Raw genomic sequence first — 17,547 nt, 5'->3', positions numbered from 1 at the left:
TTAGCAAGCTCCCAGCTTATCATACCACTCCCGTAATATAACCTACAAACACAAAATCCAAGAAGTACAGCTGTTTCTTTTCATATTTGTGAGCTTAGCCAGTTAGAAATCTGCCAGATGGTAGCTACATATCTGTCATAAAATCACTGTCTCTCTGAGCTGCTCACCAGTGTTTCTTTAACTATGATTATCCTCTTCTGAGTCTGTGGTGCCTCTGAGTTCAGTAGGTAGACAAGATTATTAATTAAAATAAAGAAAATGAGTGATAAAAATTCAGTCCAGCAATAATCTTGACATGCAAAAAGCATTGTGTAGATATTAAATATAAAAATTAAAAATATGATTAGAAACATACCTTCTTCATTCTTCCCATTGGATGCCTGAGGATCTACAGCCATCCCCAGCTTACTTAGCCACCTGTGTTAGAAACAGAGGGAATATATTGTTAGAGATACTTGCATTCTGCCATGAAAGAGTTTTGCTCTTTTCAGTTGTCTTCTATATTACCTTATTTTGATTAACTTAAAGTCTAAATGTCAGAGTTTATTTCTTAGAGTACCTTCTAAAATACACCAGTCCCCTGAATGCTAATATTCCCATTCCTTGTAAAAACTGTGGATGACAGTTATCCTTAGAAGTAGAAACGCAGTAGGTAGCTCCCACGTCCATCTTGTAATAGGTATTAGACAGTTTGCGAAACTACATAGAATTTTCTTTTTCTGAACTGATTCCACATGCTGATTTCTGAACCAAGGATATAATCAAGTACTATAGCAAACTATCTGTTCTTGTCAGTTATACAGCCCTTGTTGTCTTCTCAGACTGCATATGGTAAATTAGGACTAGTTGACTGGACTGTCATGTTTTTCTAATCCTCAGAATAGCAGTACTGATAACTAAGGACTCACTTTCATGGAAGCTGAAATATTTGTGCTATAACGAATTGTCACCGCCTTAGTCCTGCTATTAAGGCACCATCTCTCAGATGAGATGAAGCAAATGCAATAGGAGCATTTAAAATGGTGTTAGTTGTCCTCATCAAAGCTATTATAGAACAACATAAGAACAGCCATATAAACTCAACTTTCTAATCACTATGCATGACTTTCTTCAAATCCCTGTGCACTTTTGTTTTTAGTAAGTCTTACTTCCTGTGTTTCTTTTGAGCTATTAACAGTTTTTCACTTCTCTTCCTAGGTGGCTACATTTTTGCAATGCTTGAAACAAACCCTGGATATACTTTTTGAATATTGTGTTTGTTTATAGGTCATCTACCCAGGTTTTAAGAAAATAACAACTAAAAAAGTTCTAGACCTTCAAACTAAAATTCAAGGTCTAAATGGGGAGCATAGGAAAGAGGCCAGGGAATAAGAATTGTAATTCTGAGAAACTATTGCATCTGATCTTGTTCCCACTGAAGCAATGGGAAACTTGCCAGTTAGATCAGCATCAATATAACTAGATTTTTAGTGTGTAGTATGAACTATAGAAGCACATAGTAATTCAAGAAAACAAAGTGTCATTCCTGTAAGAGGGGGCTTATTATTGACTTTTAAATAGAATTTCAAAAGGATATATTTTCAATCCTAAATAAATAAATACACAAAAGGATTGCTAAGGAAATCAGGATTTCTTCGACCACAGGGTCAGATAGCTCACTAGTAAAGGCATACAACGGGCCAGGCAAATGCATGTGCCTAGCAAGCACAAATTTACTTTTCATATGTTCATGACAATGACAAATGTATGCTAAATTAATGAAGAAAATGACTATATTAATGAGTCCATTGTTGTTTTAATAGACATATGCATGAAGAGTTACAAAAGGTCATGACCTATTGAACACTTATGCACACAAGCAAACTGATACATGTGAATGCTCCGGTGAGTTCCGTGTAAGTGCTCACATGCATAAGTATTTGCAGGACCATAGCCAAGAGAACAGATGTCTTTCAGTCTGTTTTCACATATCCGTGAGTATGTGTGTGCTTTATGTATTAAACGTACGTTTTTTATATTTTGCCAAGTAAAACATCATTGGGCACAATGCTGAGGAATTAGTGAAGTATAGTGCAAGCTGCTCTAACACTAGGCCATCTAGCTCTAAGCCAAAATGAAATTTACTAGAGAAGTGGACTATAAAGAAAATCATTCTCAGGGCATAAGGGCATCTGCATAGATTTCAACTGCTCACTCACATGAGACTAAACATTTCAAAAGTGTCATTAAGACTCTGAAAATCTCCAGCTGGGCTCCAAACTGAATGGTAACAGTTGTACGTCCCTTATTAGCTCTACTTTTCCCTCTTCCTTCTCCTTACATCCTTCTCTCACATGTCTCAACAATGGTTGCTACAGAAATACTATTGTCCAGTGATTCCTCTTTCTCAGTGCTCCTCAGCCCATCTGCATGAACAACTTCTCACTCCACTTAGGAGCCCTGGGAAGAAACACAGCTATACAGTAACACATGGTTTCTTCACCAGCGAGCTCGGTACTTCTCCAGGTTCCAAAGGGCACCGTATTGCTATATGTATGTATCTATAGAATATAGATTTATAAATATATATCTATATTTGTGTAGTACTGAAGATATATCTATAATAAAAGTATAGTCCAATACCCATAGCTATTTCAAAAGGCCGCACACATTCTCAACTCTCTCCTTTTCTTTTGTGGTAAATCTCTGTTAAGTATCATGCTTATAAATGGAAAGAACAGAAGGATCTCATAGAAGTCATCTCTTGAATCATGATAAAAATCCTGACCTTACTAACATCGGAGCTCTCTTGTGTTTTAAACTATATTACTTTGTACTCAAGTATGGGCCATTTAATGCATTGTGAACAGCCTACAATTTGAAGTAGTAAAGACAAAAATATATATCTTATGTATGCAAATCAGCAAAAACTATCAAGAAAAATAGCAAGTAAAATCTGTTTCTGATAGCTTAGTGGTTTCTAAAATGGCAAAACTCATACCCAATTTTGTTTTCTTTCATTAAGAACTACATGAATAAATTGTTTTTCCTATGGACACTTGTGAAAAGAATGCTCCTGGCACAAGGATCATTTGACTGCAGCATATCTTGACAGAGAAGCAAATGCTTATTTACATTAAAGAAACAACTCTATAACTACTTTGTTAACTGACATAGACTGGGGTCAATTCTGGAGTAAAAGGATATTGTACTTTTCTCCCTTTCTTCCCTTACTCCTCCCAAGAAGATGAACTTGTTATTAAGTTTGACATCTCTATAGTGGAAAGAAATTTATACCTGCAAATGCGGGGAAGACTAATATCAAAATTAGTCTAATAATAAGATTCTGATTTCAATTTTAATTGTGAACAAATATTCCACTTCTAATACTTTACAGAAAAAGATTCAAGTTACAAAAACACTCAGCACTAGAATAAGATGTTCAACTTGAATTAGAAGCAGCTACCTTCTATATAATAACCAGAAAAAAAAAAAAGGAAAAAGAAAAAAAGCATAAAAAAGAAAGATTTAGTAACCCCAAAAATACCTTTGTCAACAATTGCTTGACAGTGAAAGAATGAACTTTCAAAGACTGAGTGTTCTAAGATGTGAGATAGGATGAAACATGGTCATTTGCTTCTACTTACGTGTTCATTTCCAGAACATTTTCTGCTGCAAAATAAAATGTCTTGATCTGTGGGTGGCTGATCTTAATAGCACTTTAAGGAAAGAAAAATAAAAGATGTATGAAGAAGACTAGTTTACATAAGAAAAAAGTAACTGAATGAATTATTTAAAACAATTATTCACCCCACTATATTAATTTGGATCAGCTTATCCATTCAAATAGTTATTTCCTTAAAACTCAAGTCTTTTTTTAACTTATTTCATTGTATAAACATTATACAAAAGGGTATAAAGTGCAGAAACAAAAAGGAAGGAATAAAGAATAAAACAAAGACTTTCAAAATCCACCTTGTACCTACATCTGTAATACTATGTAGAGTTTTGCTTCCTTCATTTCTGATAAATTAAATCTGAAAAAGGTTCAGAGAAAGCAACAGGGGTGGTCCAAGACACGGAACAGCTCCCTTCAGTGATTAATCAGATTAAGACCGTACAGCATGAAAAAATGATGGTTGAGAGAAGGGAGGTATAAAATCATGAATGGCATGCAGAAAGTGAATATGGACTGGCTCTTCCCTGTCTTTCCCAGCATAAATTGGAAAAGCTCCAACTCCAGCTCCAACTCAGGACATATTGCCAAAGATGTTAAGCAATTGAAATTGGTGAAAAAGAAATCCTCCACAGATGATAAATACACAGGCTCAAGAAACTTTTGATAAGTAAATTGTTCAGAGGTTAGAGAATTTGTTTAACTAAAAAAAAATTTTTTTTAAAAAAAACCCTTTTACTCTTTCCTATACATCTTGAGAGGGAAGAGACAATTTTGGAAGAACCTTTTCAGCTTAAATATCAACTCATATATGAAACCCCCTTTATTCTCATATCTCAGGCATCCACCTTTGGTCCTTGTATTCTTGTGCTACAGTCTTCTACCGAAGCACAGCTAAGGCTCTCTTAAGTGAAGAAAAATAGGATCCATAGATATAGGGGCTGTTAAAAGTAGTTAAAAATCTAACAGTATCAATTACAATTCATTGAAGTATGTAAAATTAATTAATAGCTGACTCCCTACTCTTTCCACATTTAAAAAAAAAATCATCATCATCAAGCAATGAATGATGGAAACGGAAACTATCAAATTGAAATGTTCTGGCAATGCATAACATAAGAAAAGGTTTCAATTTTCCTATGCTGACTGGCAGATTTCCCATGATGACTGATCACTTCTGAGGGTAGGTATGTCACTTCAATATAAGACACTACACATTGCTTTTGAATTAAGTGTTTTTCTAGCATTGATAAGAGCTTTCTTTATATTGAAAATAGTCAAAAAGTTCCTCAATCAATAATGATGATAACCAGAAAATATCCTTTCCTGTTTATCAACATCCGTCTTGAACTATAGACCCCCAAATCCAATTATTATTTTATTATGACAATAATCACACTTCTGGTGACATATAGCCATATATTAACCTGTTTCTCTCAACATCACACTATGCTCCAGCTGAATATCTATCAGTAAGACTTTTCAGAGTCTTTAAAATGTAGTCTCTGACCTTGAGATTGTATGGCTTCTCCTTTTTTTGTTCCTTGTCCTGTGGAAGCACAGGACCCAGCTGATTAAGAAGCCCAAGTCGGTCCTTGTAAGTCTCCTTGCCAGCATCACTTACCTTACCTGACCTAAGAGAAGGCATCCAAGATAGACTCTTTCTCATTTGTCATTAGGAAATAAAGAAAAAAAAAAGTGTTTGGCTTTTTTTTTTTTTTGAATTGTCATTTTAACAGACTATAAGGAACATATCTGGCAGAGAATTCTCAAAAATATTTTTGAAGTAATTTTTTCCTTCAGTAACTCAATTAATACCCCGTTATTCATGCTGGAGAAAAGCTCCCCACAGCCTCATTGTCAGACACTACACTACTGAGACTTAAGTCTTTTCAACCCTGTAGAAATTTTTATTCATGCAAACTAGGGCCAAGAGACAAACTTACTGCTTCTTTTTGCATTCAGTTGCTCGGTCCACACTGAAGTCTGGAAGTCTGATAAATCCTTCTGCTTTTTCAGCCTGCAATAAAAAAAAAAAAATCACCACATCAACCAATTCCTGAATGGAATTCGTAAATTCTTCTCTTGAGAGAGGCTGGACAAGTGAATTGTCAGAATGGACTTCCATGCTGGACTAGCTATCCCAACTTATTCCTTTTAACAAATATCTCATTTCCTGTCACAACAGCAAGGTCTATCAGTTTGCTAGTGAGGAATCTGGTGAGTGATATGCACCCTCAGTGCCTTCTGCAACGAAGGGAATTCAAAAGTGAACTGAATCCAACAGAGAGGTGGAGGAGGGTCTCCCCTGTGTAACACCTTACTCAGAACACCTCATAGGTCTGTGTGTGAAGCTGCCTTCACACCACTACTTGAAAAATTGCCGCTGTCAACGGAGAGTCCTGGGTATCTGAGCTCCAGCAGTACCAGTCTATCTATCTCAAGTGCCTTTGGCAATACAGATTATCTTTCCCATTCAACATTTGCAGGTATGATTCAATAGATAAAAACACTAGAAGGACATTTCAGTTGGACAGTTTAGATGTGAGATTAAATGGAAGTTTAACTCCATTTCTGGAGGGAAGAGAGTTTAATGAGTATGGACATCACTATTCCTTGTTAGCTAGGCTCTGATAGAAAGTGATACCAGTAATACTGATGTTATTAATTAGCCTCAACCCCTTGCTGTCTGTAGCTGTCTATGCTTTTCCATACTGTGTCTGTTTTCATCCACATGGTCCTCCTGTTCAGACACAAGTGCCTCCAAAGAGAGGCAATAGTGTAGCATATAACAAGAAAGATTGTGTTTTCCAAAATATGGAAAATATTAACTCCTGAATTGCTTCTTTATTGCTCTCAGACTCTGCTCCACCTACATTAAAATTCTGAAAACATACACTCAGTTAAAGCAGGTAAAATATACAAAAATTACAAAGAATGAGGCTAAAATGAAGATGCCTGACAGCATCTCAAGTAACATTATGCATAAATATGAACAGACTATAAAAAGATGTTTGAGACAAATCTTACTGATTTATACTTTCAATATTAAAGCTCAGAGAACTGAAATAAGGATATAGGATGGATATTTCAATGGATGACTTTCCAGCAGCTCTGCATATCTGTTCTTTGTAGTAAATTGCAGTGCAAACATCATTCCTCCAGTTTACACGCATTAAATATTCACGAGTGGTTTATATTTTGCATCTTTATCAGTAAATGATTTTGGTAGCTCCAGGATGAAAAAAAAAAAAAAGCAAGGGATTTTTTTTTCTTTCAGTATAGAAGAAATAGTGATATTCAGCAGCATCTGAGTCGAAAAAACTTTGATTTTACAACCTTGAGGTAAATATGACATTTAACACACTGAAAGTGTATAGAAGTCCTAACTATTTACTCTGAAATGTTATTGTTAATATTAATATATTAAATTGCTTTAATCAATCAATTGAATATTTAATATTCTTAATGTTGTTGCTATGTCATAAAAGAGACCTGAAAACTTAGATCAGAAGAATTTTGAACTGCTTCCTACTTAGTCATAATGTTTAACTTTTTATTTAAAATTTTTAAAGTTTTATGCAGGTTAGTCTAATATATAAATCTGTGCACTTTTTTTTGCCCAGCTATAGAAAAATAATTTCAACAATAAATTGAACCCTCTCTGCAAATACTTAGGACAAAAGAAAATTAACCGTTTTTTGACAAAAGATTTTTCATATTAAAAAGAAAGTAAAAAATATTTATGAAATAGAATGAAGGAAATAAAAAAAATGTTAATGCCTTTTTTTAAGATTGCCTCAATACACCACATAAATTTTGTGGTTTTTGGAGTTTTATTAAATAAATCATTTAATAATTATTTTTCAATATTTAAGGTGACTATAATGATGTTGAAAGATAGTGCTGCAAAGTGAAAATCTCCAGATACTGTGGAACACCTCCAATATACAATTCCAGGTATTCTTCATAATTTCATCACACAGTTTCAGCATTGCCCCTACATGACCTTGTGAAAGTCGGAGAATCAGTTCAGTCCTCAAACCTGTTTAGTCTTTTTTTCCTCTGACAAGTACACCCACGAGGCAATCCTTAGAACTGTGGATAATTTGTGTGATGTTGCACCAGAGATTCCCAAAGCCCTCAGCAAAGTCAGCGGACATCAGTGACTTTTTATCACTCGTACAGCTGGTTACTGAACTCAAAGGTGAAAAGTTTTGGTACTGAAAGAAACCACAGTTATCGTAAGCTTCTGACAAAGACAATGAGGTGAGGAACTCAATTTAAATGCAGTAAATGAGGGGGAAAAAAAAAGAAAAAAGCTAAATAGTCGCAGAAGATTGGAACCTGCATCCCTTTTATTTTATATTTCTTTTTAGCTGAATCCCCATGACAACCATCACTAACATATCCTGCAAAGCTATAGAATTCCAGCCATAATGAGAAAACACAGCCAAGTTATCCAACAAAAGAATAAAGGTCCAGCAAAAGACTAGAGTAGTGCTTTGCCCCCTTTCCAACTAACACGTACTTGCATGAAGCATGAAATGAGAGAGAAATCCAGTGCTACACTTGCTGATCTTCCTCCTCCACCCCTCTTTACATGCAGAAGTACTGATTCACTCAAGAGTTTCAGTATGAGTGGTCCAGCACCAGTCTCTTCTTCAAATGCTTGTTTTCAAGACAGCTGTCTATATGGAACAGTACTAAAAAGAGAAAAACAGGCACTAACAAAGAGCAATTCTCCAAGGAATCTGGTGTTCCTGAATGTACTCCAAAGTGCATTCTGATTGCAGTCTGAATGCCTGAATTTATTTTCTAAGAATTTTTTGTATTTCCATTGCTAAACCAACCCTTCTTTCATCTAGCTCAAATAGTTTTCCTTTCCGAGACTTGAAGTATGTCTGTTTCAATAAATCTTCCCCTATTCCATTTGTAAGCATGTTCTACAGAAAGAGCAAGTGTACATAGAGAAAAGTTTTGATATAATCCATCCAAGCCCATTGAGACTGCTCCAGCTTCACTATTCTGACCCTGCGTGTGCAGGGGGGTTGGACTTGCTGATCTCAAGAGGTCCCTTCCTACCTTAAGCATTCTATGATTCTGTGATTCTATGATTCTCTGTACCTCAGCTAGATAACTTAAAACTCTTTTAGATTTACATGTGACATAGTTTGCTTTTAGTATATGAGAAGTTGTGTGCTGTTACTGATCCTTCTCAGCACTTTTTTTACAATGTTTTTTACGTTAATTTGAAGGAACCTGTCTGTAAACATCACCATAAGTGTTCTATATTGCTTCCTCCAATCTGCCAGGTGTGAATGATCCAAAACTGGAGTGATCTGAAGGCAAATGAAATCAGAACAACAGACACTTTCAGAGTTTCAGAGGCCTTAAGCCAGACTTCATCCAAAAGATCATATCAGTTGAGGTTACCTAACAAAATCCAAAGTAATGCATATGCAGTTACAAATTCCACCCACTTCTTGTTTTCCTCCAGCTCCATTAAAAAAGAAGGTTAGGTCCAGCACCCTGCTGTTGCTATGCTACAGTTGTCACTGTCTGGTTGACTGCAATTTCTACAAAAGGATTACCAAAACATTCTTGCTTCTTTCAATAAGGAAACTGGTCAGACAGATCTAAAAGTAGTCAGCGTAATCTGGCTTGATACATTCATTTGGACTCAGCCCAAGTCCTCCACCAACAACCTTCACTTCAGTATCATCTAAGAGGGCCCGTCTGATATGACTTCTCTTCTGAAGGCAATTCAACAGCAGGCAGTATTAAAACCAGGCTTGTACAGAAGCAAAAAGAAATAACAAGGAATTCAGTGAATATATCACTGCTATTTATACCTTTTAAACCTGAAGGTGAAAATATTTGTTAAAATACAAGGATCAAATTCGTCTCAAGCATGATTCCACAAGCTGTACTAAACATGGTTCTGGTCTGATCAATTTAAGTGAGTGTATCTTAACCAAGAACACCTCCCTTCCTTTCAACACTCTGTAGTTGCTGGGATTCTGCAAACTGCTTGAATCTAAGTTTATGCAGAGACTGCACTTTAAGCTGTCCAAAGAAAGCTCAGTTTTGTTATATAAAATAGTGTTGAAAGCAAAAAGTGCTATCAGCTCATTTTGTTTAAAAAGAAGCACTGCAACAGAAGAAAAGTCAGGCACTGATGCAAGCCTAAAGTGTCTCAAGTTGGATGAGCTCTTTACAGCTGGGTATATGAAATCAATAGGAATGAGGCGCTGCAGAGTCTTCAACCCTGTTTATCCTGGGTTACGCAGGGACAAGAGGAGAGCAGGCATGGGATAAAACAGTGACTTTACTTGACTGTTGAATGCTGTCTACGAGTACTGGAACCTGCCAGGACCCAGACTTCTCCGGATCTTGAGAGAGGAATTTAGCCAGACCACCACAAGTAAAGGAAGTAGATGACTTCTTTGCAAATCCCTCTGGCCTAGCCTTCTCCTCCTAGCATGCATCATGTGTCTATTCCTGCCTCATTTTATTTTTTTCCCAGCCCGATTACTCTACAGAACAACTTTTTTTTCACCAGTATTTCTCATCTCTAAAAGGCCTGATTAGCCAGACATCTCACCTTTCATAATACTGCTTGGCCAGATGGACGTGCGAGGAAAACTTTAAAATGGCCAATACTAATATAAGTTTTCAAGGTATTAGTGTGACAAGTATCTGTTAGTTCAAATCTTTAGTCAGAAATATTGCAAGCATTTAAAAAACAAGCCTTTCATTTTCTCTCTCTTATTTTTCTTTCCCTTCATGTGTGTATTCTTTGACTTGATCTTAAAAGGAAGCTTCATCAGACTACCACAACACCACAACAAAAAGAACAGCCCAGGACCAGCAGAGTGGATATTTTTACTCCTAAAAGAAAGTATTGCCTTTAAATATCATCTAAGTCAGTTAAAGTTTTTATTGTGTTAAAAATAAAAAGAAGAAATCCACAACTGAAATTAAAATAGGGGATAATGCATACATTGCTATTTTTATTTCATATTTTACATTTTTATGATTTTAGCTATTTTATTTGTACCTTGAATGGAAGGCTAGTAAGATATTTTATGGACATTATTGCAATAAGGATAAATTAGTGGGAAAAAAATCCATAGTCCATTCAACTTGTCAAAATGTTGCAAGAGTGAACAAAGGTTTAATTAATCTTTCATTTCGAGTTGGGCCTGGGACATTTTGAAATCTAAAGCAGCATATTGCATTTAGAAAACCTGATAACCATTCACATTTCCACACTGAATCTGCTGGCTGTTAGCATTCCCTAATCCTCTGAAATCCCTACTTCTGGGCTCTGTTGATCCATCATTAAAATATGATAGGAGCTTTTGTACTAAATCATTGGGATGTAGCAGTGCAAGTGCAGGAGATGAATAATTATGCCTGAATCTTCCTAGCATGTGCAAGACACCATCTCTGTGCCATTTAGCAGAGACATAGCAAACAGACCAGGACACATTCAGCTTTGCCCTGGGACTCACGATTACTTTGCATTCAGACAAACCTTTCATTAAAAATACAGGTAGAACATCTGCAGTGCCCCAGATGACAGCCTGAGTCAGTGTTGTCAGCTGCAGGTATAGTTATCTGGAAAAGGGATTAAAGAATTACTTTGGATTTCATTTCTACTTTCTGACCATATCTTTTTCCTTTCTTTTTTTTTTTTCTTTTTTTTTTTTTTCTTTTTTTCTCCTTTTGGTTCTTAACTCCTAGTTTCTTCAGCTGCTTACACAAATTCTGTTGCTATTTATCTCAGACAATTTGTCACTCATATGTCAAATGGAAGAGGCTACCTAGCCTGCATTGGCAAGGAGAGAGAGGTTACATATACCAGCTGTCCTGGAGAAAACTCATCTTCTGTGCAAAAACCTGGACTTTGAATTGAAAACAGTGTCCTCCTGAAAAATTGACTTTTAGACCCAATTCATTAGAGCAGGAAGCTAAAAATCATCAGAATGCAAGAACCTTTCATTAAAATGCTCTAGAGGAGATGGACATCAGTAAGATCGAGAGTAAAATAATCACAAGCTGCCAAAATTGCAATGCTCATACTTGCAAACATATTGGTCCAAATGATAACAAATAAATAAATGAATAGTATTAAAATCAAAATTAAAAAAAAAAAAAAAAACAAGAGAGAGAGAAATGAAGCTGAAAGTCTTGGAGGGAGAGTTCTGAAAATTAAGTGAATTAGAAGTGAGGAATGCTCCTAGTTCACAGCTGGATAGCAAGTATCTATAAACTGCCCAGCCCAGGAAAATCTTTCCCAGATACCAAAGGAACATTTGAAATGCCCTGAAATGAATACTCTGAATGCCTGAGAAGAGCAGCTCCTCCAGAAGAATAGACATGTTAACATTCCACAAGTACCTGCTGAACCAGCAAACACAGTTTTCTGCAGGTTTCACATTTACACAGACCTTCACAGATCACAAGAAATGTCAGGGCTGAGCAATAAATCCAGACATTTTTACTTCTCCAGAGTATATGTAAATTGTGCCCCCAAACCCTCTTTTCTCAATGCCAGCAGATCCTGTTTAATCGGCCCCCCAGAGCTGCACGGACCCTGTACTCACCAGCTGGCTGCTGTACCAATACAGTGAGGACTCCTTCAGCACACACCAGAACTTCTTCCATTTGTTGCCAATGAAAGCTCCTTTTTCTTTCTTCTTGTAGAGCCATCCTTGGCAATCGGCTTGCCCCAGCTCTTTGCACGATATCCTCCGTCGGCTCATTATAAAGAACCCTGTGCCATTTAAAATACAGTGTTCTGCTTGTTTAAAAGCACATTACCAGAGAAGATTTTTCTGCCAATTAAAGATAGCAACCTTAGCTAGCTATCTTAAGAGTCATCTAAGCATATCCGAAAATACGCTTAGAAGTCACTCAGTTTTATAATACTGTAAATTCATTTGAGAAGGTATTCTGATGCATTAAAAAAAAAAAACAAGCTATAGCTAATAGAAATAGCAATTAATGCAAAGATAACCATGCATAGACATGATACTACTTTTTGCAAACTAAAAATATATCCTCTGATCTTCTTAAAAGAAGCATGCATACATTGCCCTTCACGCAGCTGCACTGAAAAAACAATAAAGCTATTTGAGTCACAGCTAGAGAAAACTATTATGCCAAGTACCTGAAAATCGCTAACGTGTGTGTATGTGTGCATGTATCTATCATCTCTCTCATTCTACTTCACTGATTTCCAGCTTTGAATCAATTAACATACCACAAGGATTTAGTCCAAAGGAACAGCACGTTGTCATTTTTTTTTTCAGAATTGGTGCAAAAAATCAGTGGAGTTAAAAAGCAATCTTTCACCAGCTAAGCAGCAGTATCAAAATCCTCACCCTCCCAAGAACAAGACACACTAAGAAAATAACAAAAGAGGAACCCAGAAGAGAAAAGAAAAAAAAACACTCATTACCTTGACTTTTCTTTTTTGTCTTCTGACGCAAAGGAACCTGTAAGAAATGCAGGAAGGAAAGAAAAGAGGAAATTTCAGATTGTGTTGCAACATTTGTGTAGAAAGGGGAGGGGGAAGCTAGAGAAGGATGTGGTGGTGATGTTGGTGGTATAGGCAGGATGGAATCGCATAACCCACTCACAACTGAAAGGACGTTTGTAGCTGAAGCATAAAATGTGCTAATTAAAATTGATGCATACATAGTTGAACAAGAGCAAACGTACCTACTATAACACATGTCTATCCACTAGTGCTTCCTGTTTCACACCCACAAGCAGCTTCTACACTATGCTTGCCTGAATTGTATTTGGTGTTTAGAAGTTAAAAAATAAAAGTTAGGACTCCTAATTTTCATTACACTCTGAAAGGGAGGATTACAGCATGGAGAGATTAAAAGTACACATCAGGCATTTTATTGTCCTTTAGCACATTCTAAACCCTCTTAAAAATATTAAATAAATTGCATTTTCCACTCGTTTTCAAATTAGTATAGAGATTGTATTTCCCCCTACATGAGCAAAGTTTTGTAACATTTGTTAAAAAAAAAAAAGGAATATAAAAAAAAATCACAAACTTGGCAGATTATCCTAACAGTAATACATAAATATGCCAGAAGATTGCCAAGCAATATATATGAATTTTAATTACTATAAAAATAACATACTTGAATTATATTTATTAATTTGTGTGTACATTGAAAATATTTCATCCCACATAAATGCATAGAAAATGAAACTAAAGCAGAGGACCAAGGGCCAAAAAGAGGGCATTAGATAACTAAAGTCTGGAGTTTACACTAAACTCTTCCCAGACAGGCTGGCTAGTTGTGTGATTGGGGCCCGAATACTTTACCTCTCCTTGCCTCAGCCTTTCCTCAGCCTTTGTAACACAGGAGTAGAATCCTTTATGCCTTTTTTTTTTTTTTTTTTAAAGGAAGATTTTGAGACCTCTCGATCATAAACAACGGATACAGGGACTTACTTATAATTTAATGTGCTTGGCCACAGCGTTGCTATGCAAAGCTGGTAACTACCTGATCCACTGCAGAACTACATCATGAACATCCCTAATATATTTTCTCTACGTAGGCAGCTAGCTTTTAAGGAAAACAAAAACTTATATCATAATATTTTTAAAGGATTTGGTGGCTCTTTTTGCAGGGGAATTAAAGGTGAATAAAGCTACACTATCTGGAAACAATAATAAAAGAAACCACTATCATCAATATTTACAAAAGCTGGAGCATCCTCGATCCAGTTATCTCTGCAGCATGTATCAGAGTGCAGAACTGTGTATCACAGAGACTGTGCTTATCTGGTGCTTATTTGAGATGACCTGTACAATGGACTTGTGGGAGGCTTTACCAGCAATGAATAATACCAGACTTCTGCTTAATCATCATGCATTTGGTCTTTCACCCGCTCTTTTTTTTTTTTAATTCTACCACGGCCTCTCTCAGACTATTCTCCATGACAACAGACAGAGAAAAGCAATAAGAAAACAGATCAGTTATACTGAAGTCTCTGATATTTCCCCATTCTATATGAGCTTCTCTTTTTCTTTGTTCCAAAGAAAGTAATGTCTTAGATCACACGGAAAGAAAATATAGCTTTCATGAATCGATGGGTCATGCTGTCACTAATCACTTTTGTTTACAGCTGCCAAGGAAGCACAAATGCGAAACACAAATATGAACTAACCATCCTTGAGCAGAAACTACACAGTGGGATGAGTTTGTATCAGTGCCATGGTACCGTAGTGGGGTACTTCTTCATCATTGTCCACCATAATGATATTGTACAGTAACAAGAGCAATACAGGGACAGGATGTGGCTCTCTAAACAGCTAAGGAGTTGTTTGCTGCACCAGCATTATTGATGACCTAGATCAAAGTAGTATAGTCTGTGACCTCTCTCTTCAGGAAGAATTGAATTCCATGTTGCAGAAATCATCAGTTTTAAATACAGGTCCATTTTAAATAGAGGCTGAAGAGGAAACCAATTATCCAACAGAAAGGGAACAGCAGAAAAAATATATAAATATGCATTTATTATTCAGCAGCAATTACTGTTCTCTGCAGCAGGTTAGCAGGGGTGATGGATCTCCAGCAAGTTGGGAAAGCAACGGGAGAAGAGCAACTCCCCAAACCAGCAATGCGATCAGCTTGCCTGGATAAAATCAGTGGCAAATATGTGATTCATTAACTAATGAGTGAGATGTCATGAATTAAGCTACATTTCTGGTTTTCATCTCCAGAATCTATAAAGCTGAGTAAAAATCACACCTTTGAGCCTCTCTGTTAAGGGAAAAACAAAAAGTTTAATGCTAGAGAGCTCACCCTCTGAAAACTGTCACATGCGAGTCAGGAATCTTTCATTTCATATATTTGAACATGGAACATTAGTTTTAGACATACTTTTAAGTTTCACACTTAGCAGGAGATATTAATGGCAGTGCAGACCAATGAGAAAATACTCACTACGGAATGTAGAAGTAACACCAGTAAAACCAGTGGTACCAATCAGGGTTGTAACAGAAGTTTCATAAGCTAGTATACTGTAACTATTAGGCATAGTCACTGGAGTGATCTGAAACAGAATCACATGTCATAATTTTACCAAGCCTCTGATGATGATGGTTTTTTTCTAAATAGCTCTATTTCCTGGTGGCAAGTAATTTTTTTCATTATCACAGCTTCAACTGAAAAAAAAGTTAAATCTATTTCTAGCTGTTCTTGTTACCAGGGAAAATCTGAAAACAATAATGCTCAGAAAGCTTTAAGATAAATGAAAAGCATTAAAGTTACTTCCAAGCTAGGGTCCTAGTTTTTGTGCGGTATCGGCAATACGGTGTAGTTTTAATCTTATTTTTTGGTAGGTTTTGGCTTACATATCAGTTTACTACGGTCTGGGAAGCTGAGCAGGATGGGACAGTTGCTCTGCATGCAAATTCAGAGTGCATAGTTGCTGTCCAAGGCCATTCCACTCTGCAGATACATCCACAGACCGGTGGCAAAAGAAGATATACAGCTTATCAGTCAGTCACTGATTTGCCAGGCTGGCTCCACAGCTAAACAGGGACATCACGGGAGAAGAGACATCTTCAGTGTGAAGCTTCTGAACTGCAATATGCAGCATGGATGCTACCTCTTTCCAGGTTCCCTTCCACCCGGTTACCCTGGAGTACTTGTGTTGTAACTGGAATCCAACCACAGGCAGGCAGAGTCTCTTGGGAAGCAGTCAGGAAACAGCCAAGGACTGCCCTAGGGAATGCTCCTGTCAGAAGCAGCAAACGCTCTCCCTACATACTGAGGGGCCTGCAGTCTGCAAACTCCTCAAGTGAAACAGGTGGGTAAAAAAGTGTACAGGATTGCTTTAGGTGAAAGAAAAATATTTTATACAAGCAAAAGCAGGAGCACTGCACTAATACTGTAGGTCATACTTCACGCCTCATGAAGTTTGACTCCTGACTCAGTAGTCTGAGAAGGCACCAAAGGCAACAATAACCATCACTTCATTTTTTACAGTTTCACAAAAGTAAAACGTGTACCTAAGCAAACCCTTTGCTAAGCTTCTGTGTCCTAAGTTGTTGCTGTGTCATAATTGGAAGGGTGGAACTTGGGACTCCTGGAGTAGTCAGGCCCATGCAGCAGATTTCATGCAGCTAAGAGCAGAATGGGGCAGCTGTGACAGCCTCACCATTTGGTCCGACCCATTAGCCAGATCTTGTTGGGATATTGATGTTGTCTTCAGTGATTGCAAGGACACAAACCCAAACATACATTCCCTTCGGTTTATCCAGCGACTTAGTATTTCATCAGATGTACTTACGGGAGCACTGCCATCAGTTTCCATGAATGGTTTTAAATTCAGTAGGAAAGCTGTAAAAGAAGAAAGTTTTGTTTCCTGAAGTTCTGTATTATATTTTCATAACATTAGAAGAGAAAAATCTGTTCAAATGCTTTGATCCGTCAGCTTTACCCTCCCCTCTCCCAATATATCCCCTCAAAAAAACACGATTTTTTCAAAAAATGATACTATATTATCTGTTCACACTGCAATTCACCAGTGCACTAGTGATGAGGAGCTACCAAGTTTTTCTATGGAATAAACATAATAAAAACTCATGAATATGTTTTGTTTAGATAATTAAAAGAGAAGGAATAGGCAAAATTGGTTTGTTTGCTTTTTATTTTCAACTTTGAAAGAAATGTAGAGAACTTCCACAAAACAGTGGAAAAACCTTGGGCTCAGGTCAATGGAAATCAAATTCACTAATATGCCTGATTTCCTAAATGAGCTGGGATCTCATACCGAGCTACTTATTGTACAATGAATTGCAGTATTCCTTTTTGGAGAACAAAAACTGCACCCTTCAGCAG

General features: G+C 36.7%; 1 protein-coding gene across 1 annotated transcript in view; it reads right to left on the bottom strand.

The window, feature by feature from the left end:
* Positions 1 to 355: 355 nt before the first annotated feature.
* The window catches only part of IPCEF1 (interaction protein for cytohesin exchange factors 1), a gene marked incomplete at its 3' end in the record, with an annotated part of 32,346 nt that continues 15,154 nt past the window's right edge, over positions 356 to 17,547 (bottom strand). Inside the window, exons 2-7 of the mRNA XM_088519600.1 lie at positions 16,997 to 17,046; positions 13,128 to 13,164; positions 12,271 to 12,440; positions 5,602 to 5,675; positions 3,627 to 3,698; positions 356 to 417 (exon numbers count right to left, since the gene is read on the bottom strand). Coding sequence (XP_088375726.1) covers positions 356 to 417; positions 3,627 to 3,698; positions 5,602 to 5,675; positions 12,271 to 12,440; positions 13,128 to 13,164; positions 16,997 to 17,020 — 439 coding nt within the window. The remainder of the gene's footprint in view (positions 418 to 3,626; positions 3,699 to 5,601; positions 5,676 to 12,270; positions 12,441 to 13,127; positions 13,165 to 16,996; positions 17,047 to 17,547) is intronic.

The sequence above is a fragment of the Tinamus guttatus genome, unplaced genomic scaffold (genome assembly GCF_059628265.1).
Source record: "Tinamus guttatus ecotype Peru unplaced genomic scaffold, ASM5962826v1 Tinamus_guttatus_pri_ptg000063l, whole genome shotgun sequence".
In the NCBI taxonomy this organism is placed as follows: domain Eukaryota; kingdom Metazoa; phylum Chordata; class Aves; order Tinamiformes; family Tinamidae; genus Tinamus; species Tinamus guttatus.
Note: the sequence above shows the minus strand (reverse complement) of the source record. Positions and strands in the feature narration are given on the sequence as shown.